This window comes from Muntiacus reevesi, chromosome 7 (genome assembly GCF_963930625.1).
Source record: "Muntiacus reevesi chromosome 7, mMunRee1.1, whole genome shotgun sequence".
NCBI classification, from domain to species: domain Eukaryota; kingdom Metazoa; phylum Chordata; class Mammalia; order Artiodactyla; family Cervidae; genus Muntiacus; species Muntiacus reevesi.
This window is the reverse complement of record NC_089255.1, coordinates 86,706,226-86,727,884: the sequence shown is the minus strand read 5'-3', so window position 1 is coordinate 86,727,884 and position 21,659 is coordinate 86,706,226. Positions and strand designations below refer to the sequence as shown.

The 21,659-nt window shown below is 43.2% G+C and overlaps 1 protein-coding gene across 3 annotated transcripts in view; it reads right to left on the bottom strand.

Annotated features, from left to right (window-relative positions):
- NRXN3 (neurexin 3) overlaps positions 1–21,659 on the bottom strand; it is a 1,687,603-nt gene that overhangs the window by 904,352 nt on the left and 761,592 nt on the right. For all 3 annotated transcript variants that reach the window (XM_065940342.1, XM_065940340.1, XM_065940341.1), the window contains 3 exons: positions 10,855–11,236; positions 9,234–9,424; positions 8,282–8,455 (listed from right to left, as the gene is read on the bottom strand). In XM_065940342.1, the coding sequence (XP_065796414.1) occupies positions 8,282–8,455; positions 9,234–9,424; positions 10,855–11,236 (747 nt within the window). The remainder of the gene's footprint in view (positions 1–8,281; positions 8,456–9,233; positions 9,425–10,854; positions 11,237–21,659) is intronic.

Below are 21,659 nucleotides of genomic sequence, written 5' to 3'. Positions count from 1 at the left end.
AAGGAATGTTTAGGTTTTCAAGGCATCCAAACCAAAAACATTTATTGACTTACTCAAGACACACAGCACTTGGAACCAAATCTGATCAATCCTTGGCCCCTCCCACCCACCTGCCCATCAACTGGGCAGAGGGATAATTTACATTCCAAAAAGAAGCTATTCATCTCCAGAAACAGAAGTTGCTAAGAGGGCAATGTGATGGAAAGCAGGGAAAGGATATTCTGATTAATCACCTAACCCAATAAAGAGCTATTCCTTTATTTCTGATGATTATGACTCATCTGTCCCACTCCCAACAGACCAAACTTAATACTGCTTTTATAGTTGAGCAGCTTCTTTCTACAGATAAGCTTTTAGGAATCTTTTCTGCTCTAGGAATACCCCTCTTGCAAATAAAAAGGAATCAGAAAATTACTCCTAAAAAGCTAATAGACATTGTTGTTCTATTCAAAGGACCTTGAAGTTCAAGGGACTGTACCTCTCCCTGAGGCAGCACCTCCCAGGGGTCTCAAGGGAACTCAGTCCCTCTTAAACTGGAGGGGTGCAAAGTCTGACCTGAACCAGGGCCATCCATCAAGTTCCTCCTTGACACTTTTGGTCACGATGTGTAAATGCATCTGCTGTGAAACACAGCAACACTTGGGGTAGGAAGGGAATACACAAGAGAGAAAGTTCATTTTCTCCCTCATTCAGCAAAGGTTTCATCCCAGAAAGACACATACTTGTCTTCTTAGCCCACATGAGTACCAAGGGTCAGTTTCACAGCTCTCCCCTCTGTCTTGGAAGATGCTACTTCCCTCCGAACCACTCTCTGCTTCTACTTCCTGTCCTCCTCACCTATCTTGCACCTGGGTGTGAGAGTGAACGTAAAAAGATGAAACTCTGACCCAAGTCTCTGTCCTCCTTAAAGCACCCCCAGAGTCAGGTCCAATCCCTTACACAAAAGGTCTGATGTCACCTGTCTCCCTCCTACTGGGCCTGCTTCATCCACAGTCACATCCGCACATGCCCATTATTTCAGCCAGATGGAGCTTCTGGTAGGTGCTCAAACTGGCCAGGCTCTTAAATGAGCTTCCACCTCTCATCTACCTAAAACATGTCCTACTTCAGACTCAGTTCCAACTCTGCCTGAGCACCCACCGTGACCCCAGGCAGCATAGCAGCCCTTCTCCAAGACCACAGAGCCGGCTTCAGGCTCACTCTAGCACAGGGGTCTTCACTCTGTGGTGTAGCTATTGGCTGATCTCCTACAGGTCTATTTCATGTCACTGGAGAAGAATGAATAAAATGAATGAATAAACAAACAAATAAACAAATATTAAAAAAAAAAACCACCCCAACAACACAAGGACAAGAGGATTCAAGCTGCTGATCTGTCCAGACTCATGCCACTTCCTAGATCCACCATTATATTTCCTTCTGAATATGATTTGCCTTTACTTTTTAGACTCATTTTTAACCTCCTTTCCTTGTCAAATGTCTTTACTGTCCTTCACAATTAGGGTAGTTAGTACTATCTGTGTCCACAGGCTGTTGTTAAAAAGGCGAGTATGAGTAATGGCCCATACCCCAATGTCAGGAAAACAGAAAGGACAGGTATTTGCATCCTAAAAGGTCTTTTGCCATAATATCCAGAAAGAGTAAGATGACTCAAAATAATTACAAAGAATAATAGTCTCCTGCCACAAAGAGACTGGTGAGTCATTACAAGAACGGAAGAGAATTTGGTCAATGGAGTAGTAACATAAAAACCATACTGATGACTAGACTGCTTCTATGGATGAGCAAATTAGGACACTCTAAACTATTATGTCCCCAAATACATATCTACACTTTGGTCAACAATTTATTGTACGGCATAGACATGAACTGTGATTCCTATAAACCATTTCTCCTTTGAATGGGAACTTTCAGATTGTTTTGCTACATATGAAGTCCCCATGTAAATTTCTGGGAATTCAAAATCCACATAGTTCTTACCATGAAAAACCATAAAGTCTAGGGGGATATGCAGCTGTCTAGTTTTATCTAAAAATATCTGGTCACAAGAAGCTCTGACAACCTTGCATCATCTCTCTTCTAGATCAAATCCTGCCAGCTTTAATCTCCCTTTCATTTACAGAGCAACATGGAGTAGACCTAGTTAGAAAACTGAATAGAATGTCTAAAAACAACAGTCTTTCGTATTACTGAAAGGGTCACACATATATGAAATGGAAAGCTACTGTAAGGCTACCTAGGACTTCAAAGTACTAACCCAATGCATGCTCTTTTCATCAATTTTATGATATATTAGCATGTTGGTGAACCTGCTGAGATGAAGAAGAAAGAGAATAAAATGGCTAAGAGAGACTTCTTCTAGTTGGCATCCACCCAAGAAAGAGACACTTGTGCTGGTTATCAACATGATATTTAACAACTCATTGCAAAGTAAATGATCTTTTGAGTGAAAAGCAATTTTTTTTTTTTTTTTTTTTTTTTTTTTTGCTGCCCTGGGTCTTTGCTGCTGTGCTAGGCTTGTTCTAGTTGTGGCAAGCAGGGGCTACTCTTCACTGTGGTGCATGGGCTTCAGATCGACTTAGCTTTTCTTCTTGTGGAGCACAGGTTATAGGGCTGCAAGGAGATCCAACCAGTCCATCCTAAAGGAGATCAGTCCTGGGAAGATCACTGCAAGATCTTTGAATCTGAAGAGATCATTGGAAGGACTGATGCTGAGGCTCAAACTCCAATGCTTTGGCCACCGGACGCAAAGGGCTGACTCATTTGAAAAGACCCTGATGCTAGGAAAGATTGAGGGCAGATGGAGAAGGGGATGACAGAGGGTGAGATGGTTGGATGGCATCACCGACTCAATGGACATGGGTTTGGGTTAACTCTGGGAGTTGGTGATGGACAGGGAGGCCTGGTGTGCTGTGGTTCATGGGGTCATGAAGAGTCAGACACGACTGAGCGACTGAACTGAACTGAACTGGTTATAGGGCGCAGCCTTCAGCAGTTGTGGCCCTTGGGCTCGGTAATTGCCGCTCAGAGGCTCTAGGGTGCTGGCTCCGGAGTTGTGGCACATGGTCTTGGTCGCTCCGCAGCATGTGGAATGTTCCTGGGCCAGGGCTCGAACACGTGTCTCCTGCACTGGCAGATGAATTCTTAACCACTAGACCACCAGGGAAGCCCCAAACGTATTATTTTAAAGCTACCTCCATCTACCTCATTCTAACAATCGGTGCTGATTGTGAATTCACAGAAGCCATCTCAGGCTCAATTCCCCCACCCCTCTTAACTCTCAGCTGAAAGATATCTAAAATGCTGGGTCTTGTCTGACTGTTCTACATCAAAGTTCTGACACGACAGGACAGGTGAACCATTACAGACTTTGAAAAGTGCCTCTTTGAATGGTAGGAGAAGCAGCTTCTGCAATAGATATTCAGTGATATCTAACATGCAGGAATTTTCAAGGGGATTCAGCATAAAACCGATAGATCGATAAACCTCGTCCCGCCCCCACCCCAAGAGTACTTTTTTTTCTGTAGAATCACAAACAGGAAATTAAAGTGCTCCATCAAAATCCCCAATGGGGGACATAAATCTCTAGAATGTTTTAATGACATTAGCATCTCCTGAATGCCTAAAAGATGTCTTTAAAATGAGTTAAGAGAAAAAGGCATTCTCCTTCATAAGTTCCAAGCACTCAAAAGTCCTGCTCTGAGAAATGACCTCCCTGACCCGGAAAATAATAAATGAAGAACACAAGTGGGCTTTCATTTTCTTTTTCCAAGTGCTGTCTTCTGTCTGGAATGAGTAAATTAAAAGGGGCCTACCCGCTCCATGACAACTACTTGGAGAGGCACTTCCAGAAATGGATTAATATGTCTGTGGGTCACCACCACACAGGGTGCTGTCAAACCTCTTTGATCTCCCCCAAATGGAAGCACATTCACATCCCCAAGATTCCTCGCCCGTGCGGTTCTTTTCCACGCAGCGATCCGGGTTCTCTGCCACTGTCTGTAAAGAGCGCAGGGTTCAGCCCCCTCCCCACGACCACCGCTGCCCAAGAGGTGTGACAGCTTGAAGGCCTCTAGAGAAAAGATCCCAAGGGTGACACAGGACTTCTTTCAGTCCAAAGCGGTAATGGGAACAAGAACCTTCTCTACCTTGCAGGTCAGCTTTGGTCAACGCAACTTTGTTAGCAAAAGGACAGAAGAGGCGAAAACAATAACCAGAGGTTAGTAAGAGGTCGAGTAAACGGGGGATCACATTACAGAAATGAACACACAATTGGCATAACCAACATCACTCGGACAGACACTTGAGATGCTCCACGGGTTTCTCCAGAGACAGCACGGACAGGGAATGCACAGACCAGGGGTGGAGCAGGCCTCGGTCATCAGAGCCAGGACAGCAGCGGAGGGGCGGGGGGGGACGCTGGACAGGACGCAGCGCAAGCAGGGGCACGGGAGCCTTCCCACACACAGCCAACAGGCAGATGGTCCAGAGAAATGACTTCCCATCGGTCAGGATAAACATCAAGGAACAGGGGGCGGACGTGGCCAGACTGAAAGACACGTGTGCACAACCAGGCGGAGCCCACAAAAACAATTCTGCACATGGAGGAGCTGAGCATGGAAGAGTCACCAGGGAGCGCCCCTGGTGACCTCCTGAAAATGCCACCAAAGAAACTGGCACCAGAATCGGGCATTGCTATGAAGGTGATCTGGGGACACCCACCATCTCAACTGGCTTAATTTATTAAAAAATGGAGCCGAACCCAAAAGGCGGTGGGCAGAACAGCACCCAACCCAATGCCCTTTTTATTTATTTATGCCAGTCTCCAAATGAAGCATGTGCGTTTCTCTCAGATGTTTACCATCTGCAAGTGTGGAATCGAATTTCTAGCCAATATATGCCTTGGTTTCTGCAGCAAAGCTGGCCTCAAGACAGAAAGAGATATCTACTAGCCAAGTATTGAATCAGACAATATTAAAAATCCCTAGCTCAAACTGAAAGGCTGCAGGTCACAGTTAGATGTTGGCTAAGCTGACCAGAAATCACACTCAACTTTTAAATTATGCACTCCACATATATTAGAAACATAAGAATCTAGTTCAGGATTTTTTTTTCTCTCTTATTATAAAGAATTGAGTGCCAAAGAGTAGTGGACTGATGAATCTTTAAAGTAATTTTGGACTCTTTGGGGTTAGATATGATAGGGAAAGTAATACAACTACTACTTAGGGATCTTGAAGGGTTATTACGAATGACTTTGACAAGCACACACACTACATCCTAGCCTGTGTATCCCAGCTATATAAGAATAAAACACATCCACCATCTTGGTGAGATTCAGGTTTTAGTTCTTTAGTAATGAATCCTTATCCCCTACCTGTTTCCTATTCTAGGCAAAGAAATGATAGATCAAGAAATGTGTTCTGTTTCCTGTGACTCTGCCTAGTTGCCAAAGGGCCTTCTTGAGGGTCCTGTACTATGTACAGAGATTCAGGGTGAGAATGGTTCTTTTTTTGGAGTCTGTCCAAGATGTTGTGCCCTTCATTTCACTCCCCATCGTCTTCCACAGTTCTAAAAAGCTCCTGGGATCTCTGACAAGGTCTTATTCACAATAGTGCAAACTTCCAATGACAGTAATTTATGGCTTAACCCACTTTTGGGCCATTTTTCCTGGCCCCTTACACTAATTATCTCAGTCATCTGTGTACAATAAACAAGGGCTTTCTTCCCCCAGCACTCATCCTCCACTTCCCGCCACCCATCGGGGCGCTCATAATGCGCCATGGGTAACCGTCATAATTATCTCCATGGCAATAGAGTGCAGTGTTATTAGGCCCATAGGACTCGCCATAGATGTGGATGATAGAGCCATCAAGCCACAATGTTCAGCTTTGAACAATCACCCATACTCAGAGGAAGGTCAGAACCCCTCATAATGCTTGTGATGAGTCATGCCAAACTGCACCTAGAGCTGTAGGTAGGGACAGGAACATTTTCTCCAATCAGATGGGCAATTTCTTTTCCCTAATGTTCCCACAACTTCCCCCAAAGCTCTCTTACGTGGGGTCCATTCCACCTTTGCACTATATATTTTAATCCACTTTTATAAAGGTTTGTTTAGACTTTCTTTTAATCCAATGCTACAGCTTTACCTCCTCATACCCCAATTTTTATACTCTATAGAACCATGCCTCCAATACAGTAGCCATAGATGCAAATGGCTATTGAGCACCTTAAAGGCATGTGGTCTGCACTGGGTGTGCTTCAAGTACAAAATACACATTTGATTTGGAAGGTTCTATATGAAACTTAAAATGTCTTCCTAAAAATGTTTAATTGATAATATGCTGAAAAGATAATATTTTGGATATTCTGGAAGAAGTTAAACTGTAAAATTAAACTTTACCTGTTACTTTTAAGCTTTTTTAAATGTAGCTACCTGGAAATTTAAAATTACATATGTGACTCACATTATATTTCTATCAGGCAATGTTGCTACGGAGTTAAATGGATGATTTCTGTTAACTTCTAAATCTGCAGAACTGATGGCATGATAAAAATATTTAACATTTGAAGAGTGCCTTGTGCATCTGAACATGTGCTTTTATATTATGATTTGACTTGATATGATTAATCATTCCAGAAAAACTGGCATTCCGGTCATTCCACAGTATCCTAAACTAAGATACTCTATTCCCAAATAGGGCACCTATTTCAGGATTTCCCTTAATACCCAAAGGAACTAAGAGCAGGCCAATAGGACAAAAACTCTTGAGCGAAATTGTGCATTTTCAGGAGAAGAAGGCAAAGTGGCTACTTTAAATGGTTGGTGATACCCAACTTCCTGTCTGCCCATACACACACACTGTATTTGGCCAACAGAATTTAAGAAATATTTCTGGCTAAAAGAAAACTGGAAGGATTATAGGGACAATAAGTCTTATTATTAGTGCAAAATGGTAATGAGAAACTGACTCTTAGGTGAAGGAAAACGATTTTCATACTACAGATCAGTCTGGGAAGTTGATCAGAAGCTTTTTATGAAAGGGTGCTTTTAGATGGCAAGTGAAGGATTGAAGCTGATGAAAAACAGGAGTGATAAATGAAACTGAACAGTTAGGAGATAAATGAACAGGTTTGATGTGGTAAATTAATGAGGGATACAAGAAAACACAATATATGGCACAAAAGACCATGTCGCTCAACCAGGCAAAAGAAAACACGGGCCCTGGTGACTGGTCGGATCATCCTCTGGGACTCTCAAGTTAGATTTGAGTCACCTTTTCAACCTACGCAAGGAGACTGGAGAAGTCTGAGAATGTCTGCTGTCCCCTGCTGGCTTAAATGAGATGAATTTTATTGCAAAGAACTTACTGGACTCAGAAGACCTATAAAATTCAGTTAATATCTCAAGAGGCTGTGTATTACCTACAGAAACAGGCCGAGCATGGTTTGTTGTGCTGCAAGGGTAGGCATGCAATGCCATTAAATGTCTCACATGAGATAAGATTTACATGAGATAAGATTTGCAAATAATAATCCTACCACTTATTGAGTACTTACTATGCATGTGCCAGGCATTCTACATTTAACTCTGACTTACATATATTACCTTCCAAGACACGTTTTACTGTCCCATTCTACAGATGAGGAGACATAGGTCAGAAAGGTTAATTAATTTGCCACGAGCCACACAGCCGACAGGAATACTACCTGGACCTAAAGCCAGATCTTCACAGCATCAAAGCCCATGCTGTTCCACTCCACCACACTAAGAAACTGTCTAAGGATGCCTGACACCGAGTAAGTACTCAATAACTGTTACTTCCCTTCCCCCAGCAAGGCATTCTGACACCATTTTCCTCCCTCCTGCTCAATCTGCATTAAATAATGCAGCCACTATCAGTGACATACATTTTATTCACAGTGACACCCATACAGAAGTCCCCGATTTGTGACTCCTCATGTACTAATATATCAAGTGAAAGCCCCTGATACCTTTTCAGCCATGCTGGAAGCAAAGACACGAGTCAGGAGAAGCCTGATGTCAGTGCCAGGAAAGGTCCTCTATGGCAATGGGACACGGAGCAGACATGTGCCAACATGCATTCCCGGAGCCTGCGGCACATGTCTGACATACTCAGCCAGAGACAAGAGGACCCCGAAGGTGATGCAGGGTCAGACGGGGAAGGGGATGGAAGGTAAACCAATGAAGGAGCAGTGGCAGAGGCAGCAAAGAGGCTTGCGACCAGGATGCAGCTTAAAAAGACAGAGGTGGTACCTTCACAGCCACGTTCGATCTGCCCACTGCGATGGAGGGCATCGTTGATGAGGTCTGGCAGGCGCCCGTTCAAGTCCACCGATGCCAGGCAGCCCTGGAAGCCATCCCGGGAGGCCACAAGCTTTGGCAGGTTGCTGTACATGCCTTGGGCCAGACCTGCCATGTAGAGGTCACCTGGAAAGGAAAACGGGCAGGAAAAGCAAATGGGTGAAGGGAGCCGTGTCAACGAAAGCCAAGCCCACTCGCCGCTGCCCAGGTAATGGTAACTCAGCTGGTGGAAACAGCATCCACAAAATTATTGACAGGGTTTTTACACTGTATAAAGAAGAAACTTAACATTTCTTGAGTGTCATTCATTTTACACACACCATCTCACACATTGTAATCACCATATCCATTCCACGAGGTAGCTATTGTTTCCATTTTATGAGGAAGTAAAGATTAACAATATTTTGAACAAAACAACCATTTACTGAGTCCTTTTTATGTGCTTGTTACCAATAATATGTTGAGAATTTTACAGACATTATTTCATCAAAACTCCTAACAGCCCATAAATGTAGTAACAATTATTATCCTCATTTTGCAAAAAAAAAAAAAAAGTATATAGAAGCTGAAAAAGGCTAAGAAATTTTATCAGTCACCGAGGCAGTAAATGATTTAGCTGAGGTTCTAAAATCTACATGCCTTCCTCTGTATTATGACCTCTCCACATTTTATAATTTATCACTCAACTTCCACATGCCCAAGGTTTACAGGGAATACAGAGCATTCCTAAGGAGTGGTCAGAGTAAAAACTGAATGAACTGCATTCTGGTATAATGCAGTGTAGTCAAAATAAGATATACCCAATGTATCAAAAATGCCCAGTGCGCCTAAATTGCAGTTTACTACTGGGAACAGCCTTTCCACTGAAAGCTCTAGGAAGGATAAACATCTTTACAAGGTTTACCTTTCAAATCCAGATTTTTGGCACCATTGATAACTTGAGTGACCACCTTAGTGTCCACTTTCAGGCTGTGGGTGTTACTGTTGTCCCGGGTGATGACGACGTTATGCCACTGGTTGTCATTCAGGGGGCGGTCACTATTGCCTTTGATCACATTGGGGCCGTTTCCGAGGTCAAACACGTAGTGGATGTACCTGTGAGGGATCACAAGCACCCGAAGACTTGAGATCGCCCGGAGGAGCTTAATGCAGTTTAATGGCAACGTATACGTAACTGACACCGAGGCTTCAAACGCCCCGAGAGAGACTGGCATCATGCGAGAGAAACTAAAGCTTGAGTTAAGAATAAAGAATGTGTGCTAAGTCGCTTCAGTCGTGCCTGACTCTGCCACCCTAAGGACTGCAGCCCGCCAGGCTCCGCTGTCCATGGGCTTCTCCAGGCAAGAATACTGGGGTGGGCTGCCATGCTTTTCTCCAGGGGATCTTAAAGAACAGTCAGATCCTATTCCGTCAGACTGCATTTTAGTTCTATACTCATTGAATCTATTTCTTTAACACTACAACCTAGATAGCATATTAAAAAGCAGAGACATTACTTTGCCAGCAAAGGTCCATCTAGTCAAGGCTATGGTTTTTCCAGTGGTCATGTATGGATGTGAGAGTTGGACTGTGAAGAAAGCTGAATGTTGAAGAATTGATGCTTTTGAACTGTGGTGTTGGAGAAGACTCTTGAGAGTCCCTTGGACTGCAAGGAGATCCAACCACTCCATCCTAAAGGAGACCAGTCCTGGGTGTTCATTGGAAGGACTGATGCTGAAGCTGAAACTCCAGTACTTTGGCCACCTGATGCGAAGAGTTGACTCATTGGGAAAGACCCTGAAGCTGGGAGGGATTGGGGGCAGGAGGAGAAGGGGACGGCAGAGGATGAGATGGTTGGATGGCATCACCACCTCAATGGGCATGAGTTTGGGTAAACTCCGGGAGTTGGTGATGGACAGGGAAGCCTGGCGTGCTGTGATTCATGGGGTCGCAAAGAGTCGGACACGACTGAGCGATTGAACTGAACTGACCAAGCAAAAATCCCGAATCGCAAAGCACAGCAGCTGGACCGCTGCATAACACTAGGGGGCGACATTTAAATTCACAGTCATTCAGGGATCTGTGTTTGGGGTTTTGGTCTCTTTTTTGGCTTTTGTTTTAACTACATCCCAACACTTAGTAGTAAAATATCTTGAACCAAGAACAGCTTTCTAAAATTTGCAGATATGGGATAATGGTAGTAATGAAAATACATTTCACTTCTTCCCGTGAATTTGGTGGCACAAATTCACTGCCCCACAGCCCATATCCCTGTTTTGCAAAAATAATTCCTTTTTTCCGTAGGTTTAAAGGACTACATTTCATAATAAAATGCTTGAGAGCATTGAGTTAGTAGAGGATCCTTCAATAAACTCAGGAATTTCTCTCCCTTCCAGCCTTAATCATTACACAGACATTTTTAATCAACGGGGGTGAGAGCTTGTATCAGGAATAGAAAGTAGAATGGACACTGTTTTCACATCCATATTTTATGCAGGGCTGGTGCTAAGATGCCTAGTATAAACTAGGCGCTGTCGTCCACTTACCCCTTGACTAGCTCAACGGCGATGAAGTCGTTGCCATCACCGCTGTTGAAGAGAATGAAGCCGTCAGCGGAGGTGGTCTTGAACTGGAAGAAGAGGTGCATGGAGGTGTAGGCCTGGAGGGTGGCCAGGCTCAGATAGCTGCTCTTGGTCTTGAAGGTGACGGGGTCGGCGATGATGTTCCTCAGTCCAAAGCGAGCCTTCAGCTCGCAGTAGTCGATGTCCCCGTTCTTGCACAGGTCAATGTAAAGCAGCCCGTTGAACATAAGGCTCTGCAAGTGGCCGATGAAACTGGAGGGGACCACGGAGATGTAACGTTTCTCAGTCATGATACCAGTTTCAATGTTGTGGAATTCCAAGCGGGTGTGGTCTCCCACCATCGTACCTGTGAATAAATCACAAGATGAGATGCAAACAGGAAAAGTGACCGTGTTTTGCACAGCATCCTTACGATAGGCTGTAGGTCTAATGTATTTCTACACAAAACATTCAGTTCCAGAAAACTAAATACTCAGTATAGCGGATATCTGACTTGGCTGCTGTGGGGGAGCTGATTACTGGGCCAATCCGAGTTTTGTGCCCTGCACCCCGTGCCTTCCTGCAGCCACACAGAAGGTGCCTCCTATAAAGGAAAATATGAGATCATGGGCAACTCAAGTTAAAGGATGAATCTATTCATTTGCTCCATTCAGGAAAACAATGGAGTACTAATACATACTGTAAGAAGAAAAGGTTTCATTGCCTTAACCCTTGTAAAGATAAAATAAGCCAGCCTTAGTCATTCATTACCAAATATTTCTTGGTACAATAATCCATCACCCAGTGCTTGGGGAAAAAGTTACTACTGTAGAACATATTAATTTTATCTGACTAGCAACTGTTGATTTGTCTCATAATTACATTTAATTTTCCTTTGGGACGCTACCTTCCCCACTCCACCCTTAAACCACTGGGGCTGGATGAAGGTGACCCCCATCCCAGCTCCTGAAACAATCAAGTTACCCAGTCTGAACCACTCAAGGTATTCTATCCCCCTAGACATAGAGTGTGGTCAATGGACTAACAAATTGGTCTTCTAAAGCATGCATCTCAATCACACAGTTCACTGAGCCCCACTCTTAGAGTTTATTATTCAAAACTCTGGAGTGCAGCCTGAGAATCTGCATTCCTAACAAGTTTCAAGGTGCTGCTTCTGTGATTAGTCTAGGGACTATACTTAGAACACTGAATTAGCAGCAACCCAACTCACCCCCATGTTCTTGCTGGAACACTTAGGAAAGAGAGATTCTTTGCAATCAAGGCTCGCTGAAGGGGAGAGAAGAAACCCAGGGCTGCTGGAGGCCACGATAACTGGGGGGAGAGGGCCTCCCTGATGAGAGAGCCGACCCAGATGATACCATGAAACAGAGAGAGATGGTTTCTGCAGGGTGATGTCATTTTAAGACCTGGATCTAGTCAACCAAACCTGGGCTTTTAGAAGCTATATGGCCACAGATTGCCCTTTATGCTTAAAACATTTGAGTTGGGTGTCTTACACGTGCAACTAAAGAATCTCCAGCTGATACAAATAATCTATTAGCCCTCCCATTACCTGGTTTACCCAGAAGTAGTGAGTGGCTGGGGCAAGGGTAATTAGGAGGGCTTGAAATAAATACAAAGAGACAGCACATTTTAGTAACAAAATCAAGGAAAACAGCATTAATGTGGTCACACTAGAAGGTGGATCTCTCAACATTTATTTGGATAAATCATATTAAAATTTAACAAACCAAGTTGTAACACCCCAGAGGCAGAAGGAAGGGAAAGGGAATTCCCTCTTCCTTCTTTCTCCTGTTATGACCTTCCACTTTGAAGAAATTTCACTAGCAAGACACACTAGTATCTCTTTATTCCCTCTTTTATAGCTTTCCAGAGGAAAAAAGAGTGACAAAATCTGAAATATAAGGACAGTCTGCAAAGAGAAACCATATGTCCATAGCTCAGCCCCTGGCATGTGCTTTATGGGAACAAGCTGCCTTGAGAAACATCAGTTTATGTCACTCATTCATCTGCTGCATGGCTGTTAGAGGAGCAGGTTTGCTTCAGTGGAGAGTCCTACTCCAGTCCTGAATTAGCGTTCTAGAGGGCAATTCTAAATCTGAAATCCAGTACATGTAAATCACATATTTCAACATCAGTGCTATCACTAATAAAAATGATAGTTCATTTCCACAAGACTAGCATTTATTATTCTTAATTGGTGTAGAACTCAGGTGGCAAAAATAAAAGCAGGGGAGGTGATCATATTTTCTTGGGTCCTTAAACTGCAATATCTGGGACCTTCAACCAGATCACACCTTTGGATGCTCAATATTAATTTCATCTCTTTGGGAGCATTCTCAGACCTAACTGAAAGAATTGCTCATAAGCGCAAAAATCAAATTTACATTTTATGAACTCCTTTGTGGTGTTTTGACAACTAGTGACAAATTGTCCTCTTCATATAAGCAAAAATAAAATGATGATGTTGGTTAACTTAAATACAAAATTGTGATAGGACAAAAACCAAACTGCAACATAAACCTGCTAGTAATTGAATAACTAGAAGAAAGAATTACTGGATGAAATGCTTTAGTGCTGAAAACTGGACTGGTCGTGAAAATGCAACTAGCATAATCTAAGCTCACATGACCTAAAACTATGAAGCGATAAAATAAATACCCAATGTCAACGTGGTCACAGCTGTGCCTAACAGGGCTAGAAGCGGGGAGCTGGGGCTGGACGCTGATGGGGAGGGGAAACCATAGCCAATCCCGATGAGGGCCCAGGAACTGAACAATGATGATGCTAGTCCTCATGCTCATTCTTAGAGTAAAAATTAGAAGAAAAAAAAAAGATCAGTGATGAGAACTAAGAAGGGATAAAGGGATGATCCCTAGTGAAGACTGGAGTTCCGAAAGGAATCTAAAGAGACAATGACGAGGCCAACTGAGAGCTTTTAGAGAAGTGTGGATAAGTCAGCCTCTAGAATTGAGGGGTTAGGAAATTCTGCTCTCCAAAACATGAATTTCATAAAGCAGGAAAATCATACAGTGTTGACTGAGCCAAGAGAGAGATCGAAGGAAGGTGCGCATAAGTAAGAAAGTGTTAGTTGCTCAGTCATGTCCAGCTCTTTGAGACCCCATGGACTGTAGCCCACCAGGCTTATCTGTTCATTGACTTCTCCAGGCAAGGATACTAGAGTGGGTAGCCATTCCCTTAAACAGGGGGATATTCCTGACCCAGAGATTGAACCCAAGTCTCCTGCATTGCAGACAGATTGTTTTCCATCTGAGTCGCCAGGGAAATTCTGTAAGTAAGAAAAAGGAGGCTAACAATGAACTTAGAGGACTTAGCCCAGAGATGCAAACAGATTCAAAGTTTAGGATAACTCAGAGAGCTTCAGCTAGTAGTTGGTGGGGGTTAGGAGAGACAAGGGAGTGAAAAAGTTGACATGGGACCAAATTAAAAAATATGCTGCTACTGCTGCTGCTAAGTCGCTTCAGTCGTGTCCGACTCTGAGTGACCCCATAGACGGCAGCCCACCAGGCTTCTCTGTCCCTGGGATTCTCCAGGCAAGAAGACTGGAGTGGGTTGCCATTTCCTTCTCCAGTGCATGCATGCATGCTAAGTCACTTCAGTCATGGCCAACTCTGTGTGAACCCACAGACGGCAGCCCACCAGGCTCCTCTGTCCACGGGATCCTCTAGGCAAGAGTACTGGAGTGGGTTGCCATTTCCTTCTCCAGTGCATGCATGCATGCTAAGTCACTTCAGTCATGGCCAACTCTGTGTGAACCCATAGACGGCAGCCCACCAGGCTCCTCTGTCCACGGGATCCTCTAGGCAAGAGTACTGGAGTGGGTTGCCATTTCCTTCTCCAGTGCATGCATGCATGCTAAGTCACTTCAGTCATGGCCAACTCTGTGTGACCCTATGGACACCAGCCCACCAGCCTCCTTTGTCCACGGGATTCTCTAGGCAAGAATACTGGAGTGGATCGCCATTTCCTTCTCCACTAATTAGAAAATATACTGCTATATTTAAAATGAATAACCAACAACAACCTACTATATAGCATAGGGAATTGTGCTCAATAATAGGTAACAACCTAATTGGGAAAAGAATTTGAAAAAGAATAGATAACATGTGTATGGATAATTGAATCACTTTGTTATACACATGAAACTAACACAACATTGTTAATAAACTATATTCCAATATTAAAAAAAGTTTTAAAAAAGTGAACTGGCTTTACCATGTGCTAAAATAACTCACTTGGACACAGATGGATATTCAAGGAAAAAAGAGCGTATGCTGCTGCACCTGGAAAAAGCATTGAGGATATTGCTTAAGCTTGAAACTTGGCCAAACTATTTGCCAAAGCAAATAAATACTCTATAAAAAATCTGTGTATCAGTTCAGTTCAGTTGCTCAGTCATGTCTAACTCTGCAACACCATGGACTACAGCACACCAACCAGGCTTCCCTGTCCATCACCGACTCCCAGAGCTTGCCCAAACTCATGTCCATTGAGTTGGATATACCATCCAACCATCTCATCCTCTGTCGTCCTCTTCTCCTCCTGCCATCAATCTTTCCCACCATCAGGGTCTTTTCCAGCCAGTCAGTTCTTTGCATCAGGTGGCCAAAGTATTGGAGCTTCAGCATCAGTCCTTCCATCACCTAATCAATATTAATAACTGGGAAACTTTTCACTCATCTCTTTTGAATGCTGTCTGTAAACTAAAACTCCCCTCACTTAAGGCAAGAATACATGCATACTTCATAGCAGCTACTTTCAAATTTCAGAGGAAAGAAGAGTAACTTGGGAGGAAAAAAATAGGGAAAAATCAAGACTACTGAAGAGTCCCTATATGCCAGGCACTCTGTAACCACCATCAAATGTCACAATCACAAAAAAATGCTGTAGATAGGCATTGCTATCTTGCTTCAGAGGTGAAGATGCTTTGCTTAGCAAAGTTAAGCAATTTATCACAGGTCATACAGGTGGTAAATGGTAGACCCCTTGAACTGAACACGTGTGTATCATGCATCCCAAAGTCCATATCTTCTCTGGTACAGATACACTGTTTCTGGAGAAAACACTTGACTCATTCATTCCTCACATCATTGTACAAGAAAAACTGTAGGTGGAATTTAACTGGTGAAATTTCCTCACAGAAGTTGCTGTCATGAGTTTACACTCCTTTCCAGGGGCCAAATATTGTATCATCCATCTTCTAACTCATAAGACTCTTGAGAGTCCCTTGGACTACAAGGAGATCCAACCAGTCCATCCTAAAGGAAATCAGTCCTGAATATTCATTGGAAGGACTGATGCTGAAGCTGAAACTCCAATACTTTAGCCACCTGATATGACGAACTGACTCATTGGAAAAGACCCTGATGCTGGAAAAGACTGAAGGCAGGAGGAGAACGGGACGATAGAGGATGAGATGGTTGGTTGGCATCACCAACTCAATGGACATGAGTTTGGGTAAACTCCAGGAGTTGGCAATGGACAAGGAGGCCTGGCGTGCTGTGGTCCATGGGGTCGCAAGGAGTCGGACACGACTGAACAGCTGAACTGAGCTGAACTGAATGCATTCCTTACCTTTCCCAGGATAGGCATGCTTCCCTGGCTCCTGCTCACTCAGTCACTGCCATAGTTCACTGTTGGCCAGCAAGCAGTTTACAGACCAGCCCTGGAGTTTGGAGTTTGTTGAGAGCATAAATCTACTGAAAATTTCAGCCAAGTTCAAGCTGTAACTTTCCACAAGTGGATGAACATGTACGCTCTGAGGCTTGACTGCCTGGGTTACATAACTTGCCTGTGGCTTAGTTTCCCTGTGAAATCAGCATGAAGTTATCAGGATGAACCATATCAGTACGTATAAAGGACAGAACACGGTCCATTAGCTGTGAACTAATTATGCAGCTTTCATTTTTTCCTTTTCTCTGACGTCTGCTAAGAATTTCCTGGTGACTTCACTTATTGCTTTCTCTCTTTTACCAGCACACAAGCGCTTTGTAAGCAGGGACCACTCCTTGCCTCTTCCTCGTGCCCCACACTGGCGGAGGGGCTGGAGCGCAGCAAGCATCCCTCACATCCGGGGAAGGAGGCTGCATGTGAGACATCTGCTTTGGAGTCAGCCTTAAGAGTCGGCCAACACGAGAGCAAAGAAATAACGGGAGAGGCTTGACCACCCACACCTCCCAGGTTGGGGAAGAGAAGTCAAGAAAACAAAGGCTTATAAAGCTTAGCACAGAATGCACATTTTGCCCACAATCCTCCAGATCTACCACTCTCACACCCTTTTCTCCATGATATATCAACATTTTTCAAGAGTATATGCTCTGAAATGCTTTCAGTTCAGTTCAGCTGCTCAGTCGTGTCTGACTCTTCCTGACCCCATGGACTGCAGCATGCCAAGCTTCCCTGTCCATCACCAACTCCCGGAGTTCACTCAAACTCATGTCCATTGAGTCAGTGATGCCAAGCAACCACCTCATCCTCTGTTGTCCCCTTCTCCTCCTGCCTTCAATCTTTCCCAGCATCAGGGTGTTTTCCAATGAGTCAGTTCTTCGCATCAGGTGGCCAAAGGAGTGGAGTTTCAGCTTCAGCATCAGTCCTTCCAACGAATATTCAGGACCGATTTCCTTTAGGATGGACTGATTGGATCTCCTTGCAGTCCAAGGGACTCTCAAGAGTCTTCTCCAACACCACAGTTCAAAAACATCAATTCTTCTTCAGTGCTCAGCTTTCTTTATAGTCCAACTCTCACATCCATACATGACTACTAGAAAAACCATAGCCTTGACTAGACAGAACTTTGTTGGCAAAGTAATGTCTCTGCTTTTTAATATGCTGTCTAGGTTGGTCATACTTTTCTTCCAAGGAGTAAGCGTCTTTTAATTTCATGGCTGCAGTCACCAACTGCAGTGATTTTGGAGCCCCCAAAAATAAAGTCTGTCACTGTTTCCACTGTTTCCCCATCTATTTACCATGAAGTGATGGGACCAGATGCCATGATCTTAGTTTTCTGAATATTGAGTTTTAAGCCACCTTTTTCACTCTCCTCTTTCACTTTCATCAAGAGGCTCTTTAGTTCTTCTTTGCTTTCTTGCACTCATTTCACAAGCTAGTAAAGTAAAATGCTTTAGGAATTTTAAAAAAGTTCTGGTGCCGAATAAATTGGGCAAACACTGCATATGCAATTTTTGATGATGAGCAAGGGATATTAGCATATTAAAGGCTCCTCACAGGTCTTTCAGTAAAGAATTCTACTCCATTTTGTTTAACCTGTTGTATCCAAATTGATCTCAACATTTCTTTTTTTTTTATTAACATGAGAAGTTTTTCTTGGAAAATGACGCTTTACAGCTTGGTGTGGTACGTGCTATATATACAGGGTGAGGGAAGGAAAGGAAAATGCTAACGTGGACCGGAGGAATAAAATTTAAAAAGAAAAGAAAAGGTGAAATTCTATACCAGAAAGAAGCTCCAGGAGAAGTGGGCAGTTCCTGTAGCGTTGGGTCCCCATGCTGAGGAGCTTATCTCAAGTGATGTAGCCTGTTAATTTGTTCTTTTTTAAAGATTTTTTTTTTTTTATATTTTACTTTTACTTGGCCGTGCTAGATGTTAGTTGTGACCTGTGGGATCTAGTTCCCTGACCAGGGATCAAACCCAGGCCCTCGGCATCAGGAGCACAGAGTCTTAGCCGCTGGACCACCAGGGAAGTCCCTAATTTCTTCTTAATAATAGAAATCCAGCTCAGCCAATCAATCAACCAATCTTGATTAACTGTCAACTGAACTTAGTATTTTTCCAGGAACAAATTATATTACAATAAATGAAAACCACCAGGCTGAGGACTATTTCTTTCCTTGCTTCTGATTTCTTATGAGTCTGACCTATTCTTTGCATTCATTTATACAAACTAGCTGAAAATCTGACATCCTGGGGGACCTTAAGCAGCATGAAAGGCATTACTAAATAAGTCAGTAAGACACTATTTAATAACCTGAGGACTGTGTGGTATTTTAGTTTCATTGCCTGATTTTATGACTTCTGTGAGCTAAAATTAAAATTCCCAAACCCCTTATCACTGTAAGAAGCAACCCAAGGCTGCAGCTCATAAGCAAAATAGCTCTTTTCTTTTCCCAAATTTCTTTATCTGCATGGTTCCTTTTTTTTCCATCAGCAGCAAAGTAGGGGGTATTTTGGGGTTCATTAATTTCTAATATCAAATTACTAGATGACTTGGGCATGCATTGTTTAATCCTGCAGTTTAATTATTAGTGGTTAAGAGAAAGCACACTTTATAATTACCTTTATTCTAAAATTTCTATAAAAGGATACTGACTGAGGGAGGCAATATACATTACTGTATCCTCAGTCCTGCAGTTCTTAAGATTTCAGGGCATATAATTTCCCTATGGAAATAAATGGAACGCACTGTCCGCAGAGAGAGGGGTGAGGTCGCCATCTAGTGGCTGTTTGTTCAAAACACGCTGCAAAGAGTACTGTTGGCTTTACTGAGCTGAATCCAGAGAAGTCAGCAAGGGACGTGGGGTGTTTCACAGCCGCCTTTGAGGGCTCCTCTCTGCACTCCCTCACGGGGAGTTGTTGCATAATTAACTCAGGCTGGCTGTGGGTCCTAAAGCTTACAATCATTTTTACATCTCTTTGCTATATTCATTACATAAAGCTCAGTTACCCTTCAGGCATGTAGAAGAGTAACTTCACTCCCCACTACTAAGTTATGTCTCTGCACAATTGGAGGGTAATGGCTTATTGTTGCAGTTCTGTTTGTCTTCTCTGAGGGAAGAAAGGAGGTGGGTCCTATTGACTACCTTCTGAAAGGTATTCCTCACCTCACCCCAAACCATTCCACTATCTTGTACCTATGGTGTAAGACAAATCATTTTATTAGGATAAACTGTGAAGTCTAGCAAGTAGTTTGATTGGGTCAAATCACACAGACATGAATTTAGAGTTTACTCTTACACCTGCCTCTAAATTCATGTTCCCCTTACGTAAAATGACAACCAGAACAGTCAATTTGCAAGGCAATGGTGTACGTTAGAAGATTAAAGGAGCTGATGTGTGTACAACAGCTAAGCCAGCATCTAACGATGGCTGGGCACTAGATGTATGTGGATCTTCTGCCTGTATCCAGGTTCTCAATCCTGACTTACACACACACACTTCTACCTGCAGACGCACACGCACATGGCTCTCTGCAAGGCCCAACTCCATAAGCACAGACTCTCAGGCTCATAAAGTTAGTTATAAAACTAAATGACAGAACCAAACACCGCAGAGACTTAATGCTGCACACAGCCTTAGCAATAACGGAATTTCAAGTTTAGAAGTTTGAAGTTTCAACAGAATTTCAACAAGAGGAAATGAGGAAAGGGAGGTTTAGCATTATTTCTATCCCAAAGGTATAAGGCATTTTAGTGACAGTGACTATGAAACCAAAGGATCCTGACTCGACTTTGACTGATATTCACAGAAGACACTGTAGATATGGCTTAGGCCCCTGACTTCATCTCGCAGGCCCAGAAATGGTAAGTGACTTTCACAAAATCCTGCAGAGAATCAGCATCGGGGCCCAGGTCTTCTGACACCAACAGCACTCCACATAACACCCCATCCTCCCTGACATTTTCCTTTCCCACATGGACAAGAAGTCTGCATAAGAGATATGCACTGCTCTGGAATATTGGAGAGTATAAATTTTAAAATGCATCACGTAAGATGCATTAAAGATGCCTTCTCTCTTTTGCCCTGCTGCTGCTGCTGCTAAGTTGCATCAGTCATGTCCGACTCTGTGCGATTCCATAGGAGGCAGCCCACCAGGCTCCCCCGTCCCTGGGATTCTCCAGGCAAGAACACTGGGATGGGTTGCCATTTCCTTCTCCAGTGAAGGAAAGTGAAAAGTGAGAGTGAAGTCGCTCAGTCATATCCGACTCTTTGTGACCCCATGGACTGCAGCCTAACAGGCTCCTCCATCCATGGGATTTTTCCAGGCAAGGGTACTGGAGTGGAGTGCCATTGCCTTCTCTGCTCTTCTGCCCTAGATCTTACTAAATGATCCATCAAATTCTGCCCAAAGATCTACCTTCATAAGCCACTCCAGATTTCTCCAGCTCAAGTTGATACTTTTCTCTCCAGATTGAAAATTATAATCTTACCCACTCAAATTAGAATCTCATTATATATTCCCTGTCTTATTTTCAAATTCCCAAGTCTTATCTAACACACAAAATTTATTTATTGTTGAAGGAAACAGGTAATCTCATGTGCTTCCTTTTTAACTTCTACAATCCCTAGCATATTCCTGACATATACCAGGCTATCAAGAAATGCTTACTGCTTGAGTGAGGCTCTGAATGTTCATTTATGGATGTAAAGATTCATTCATTTATTCCTTGCCCTCCTAGAATGTAAATTCCACCAGACCCAGGACTTGCCTAATTGCCCACCACCACAATCCCAGCACCGTCTAAAGCAGGACTTGGGACACAGTAGGCAGCCAATTAATAATGACTAAATAAATTATTAAATAAATGAGTAATTATTTAGCACCTTCTAAGTGTCATGTACTGCTTTTGATACTTACTTGTACCTATAAAGTTTTGAATTTCTGGTTTACCCATCTCCCTCTACTAGAGAGTGACTCATTCAGAAGGGAAGGAACTAGCACTCGGGATGACTGAGAAGTGGGTTTTGAGTAACTGAATAATAGAAGGATCTCTAGAACTCTACCTCCGTTCTCC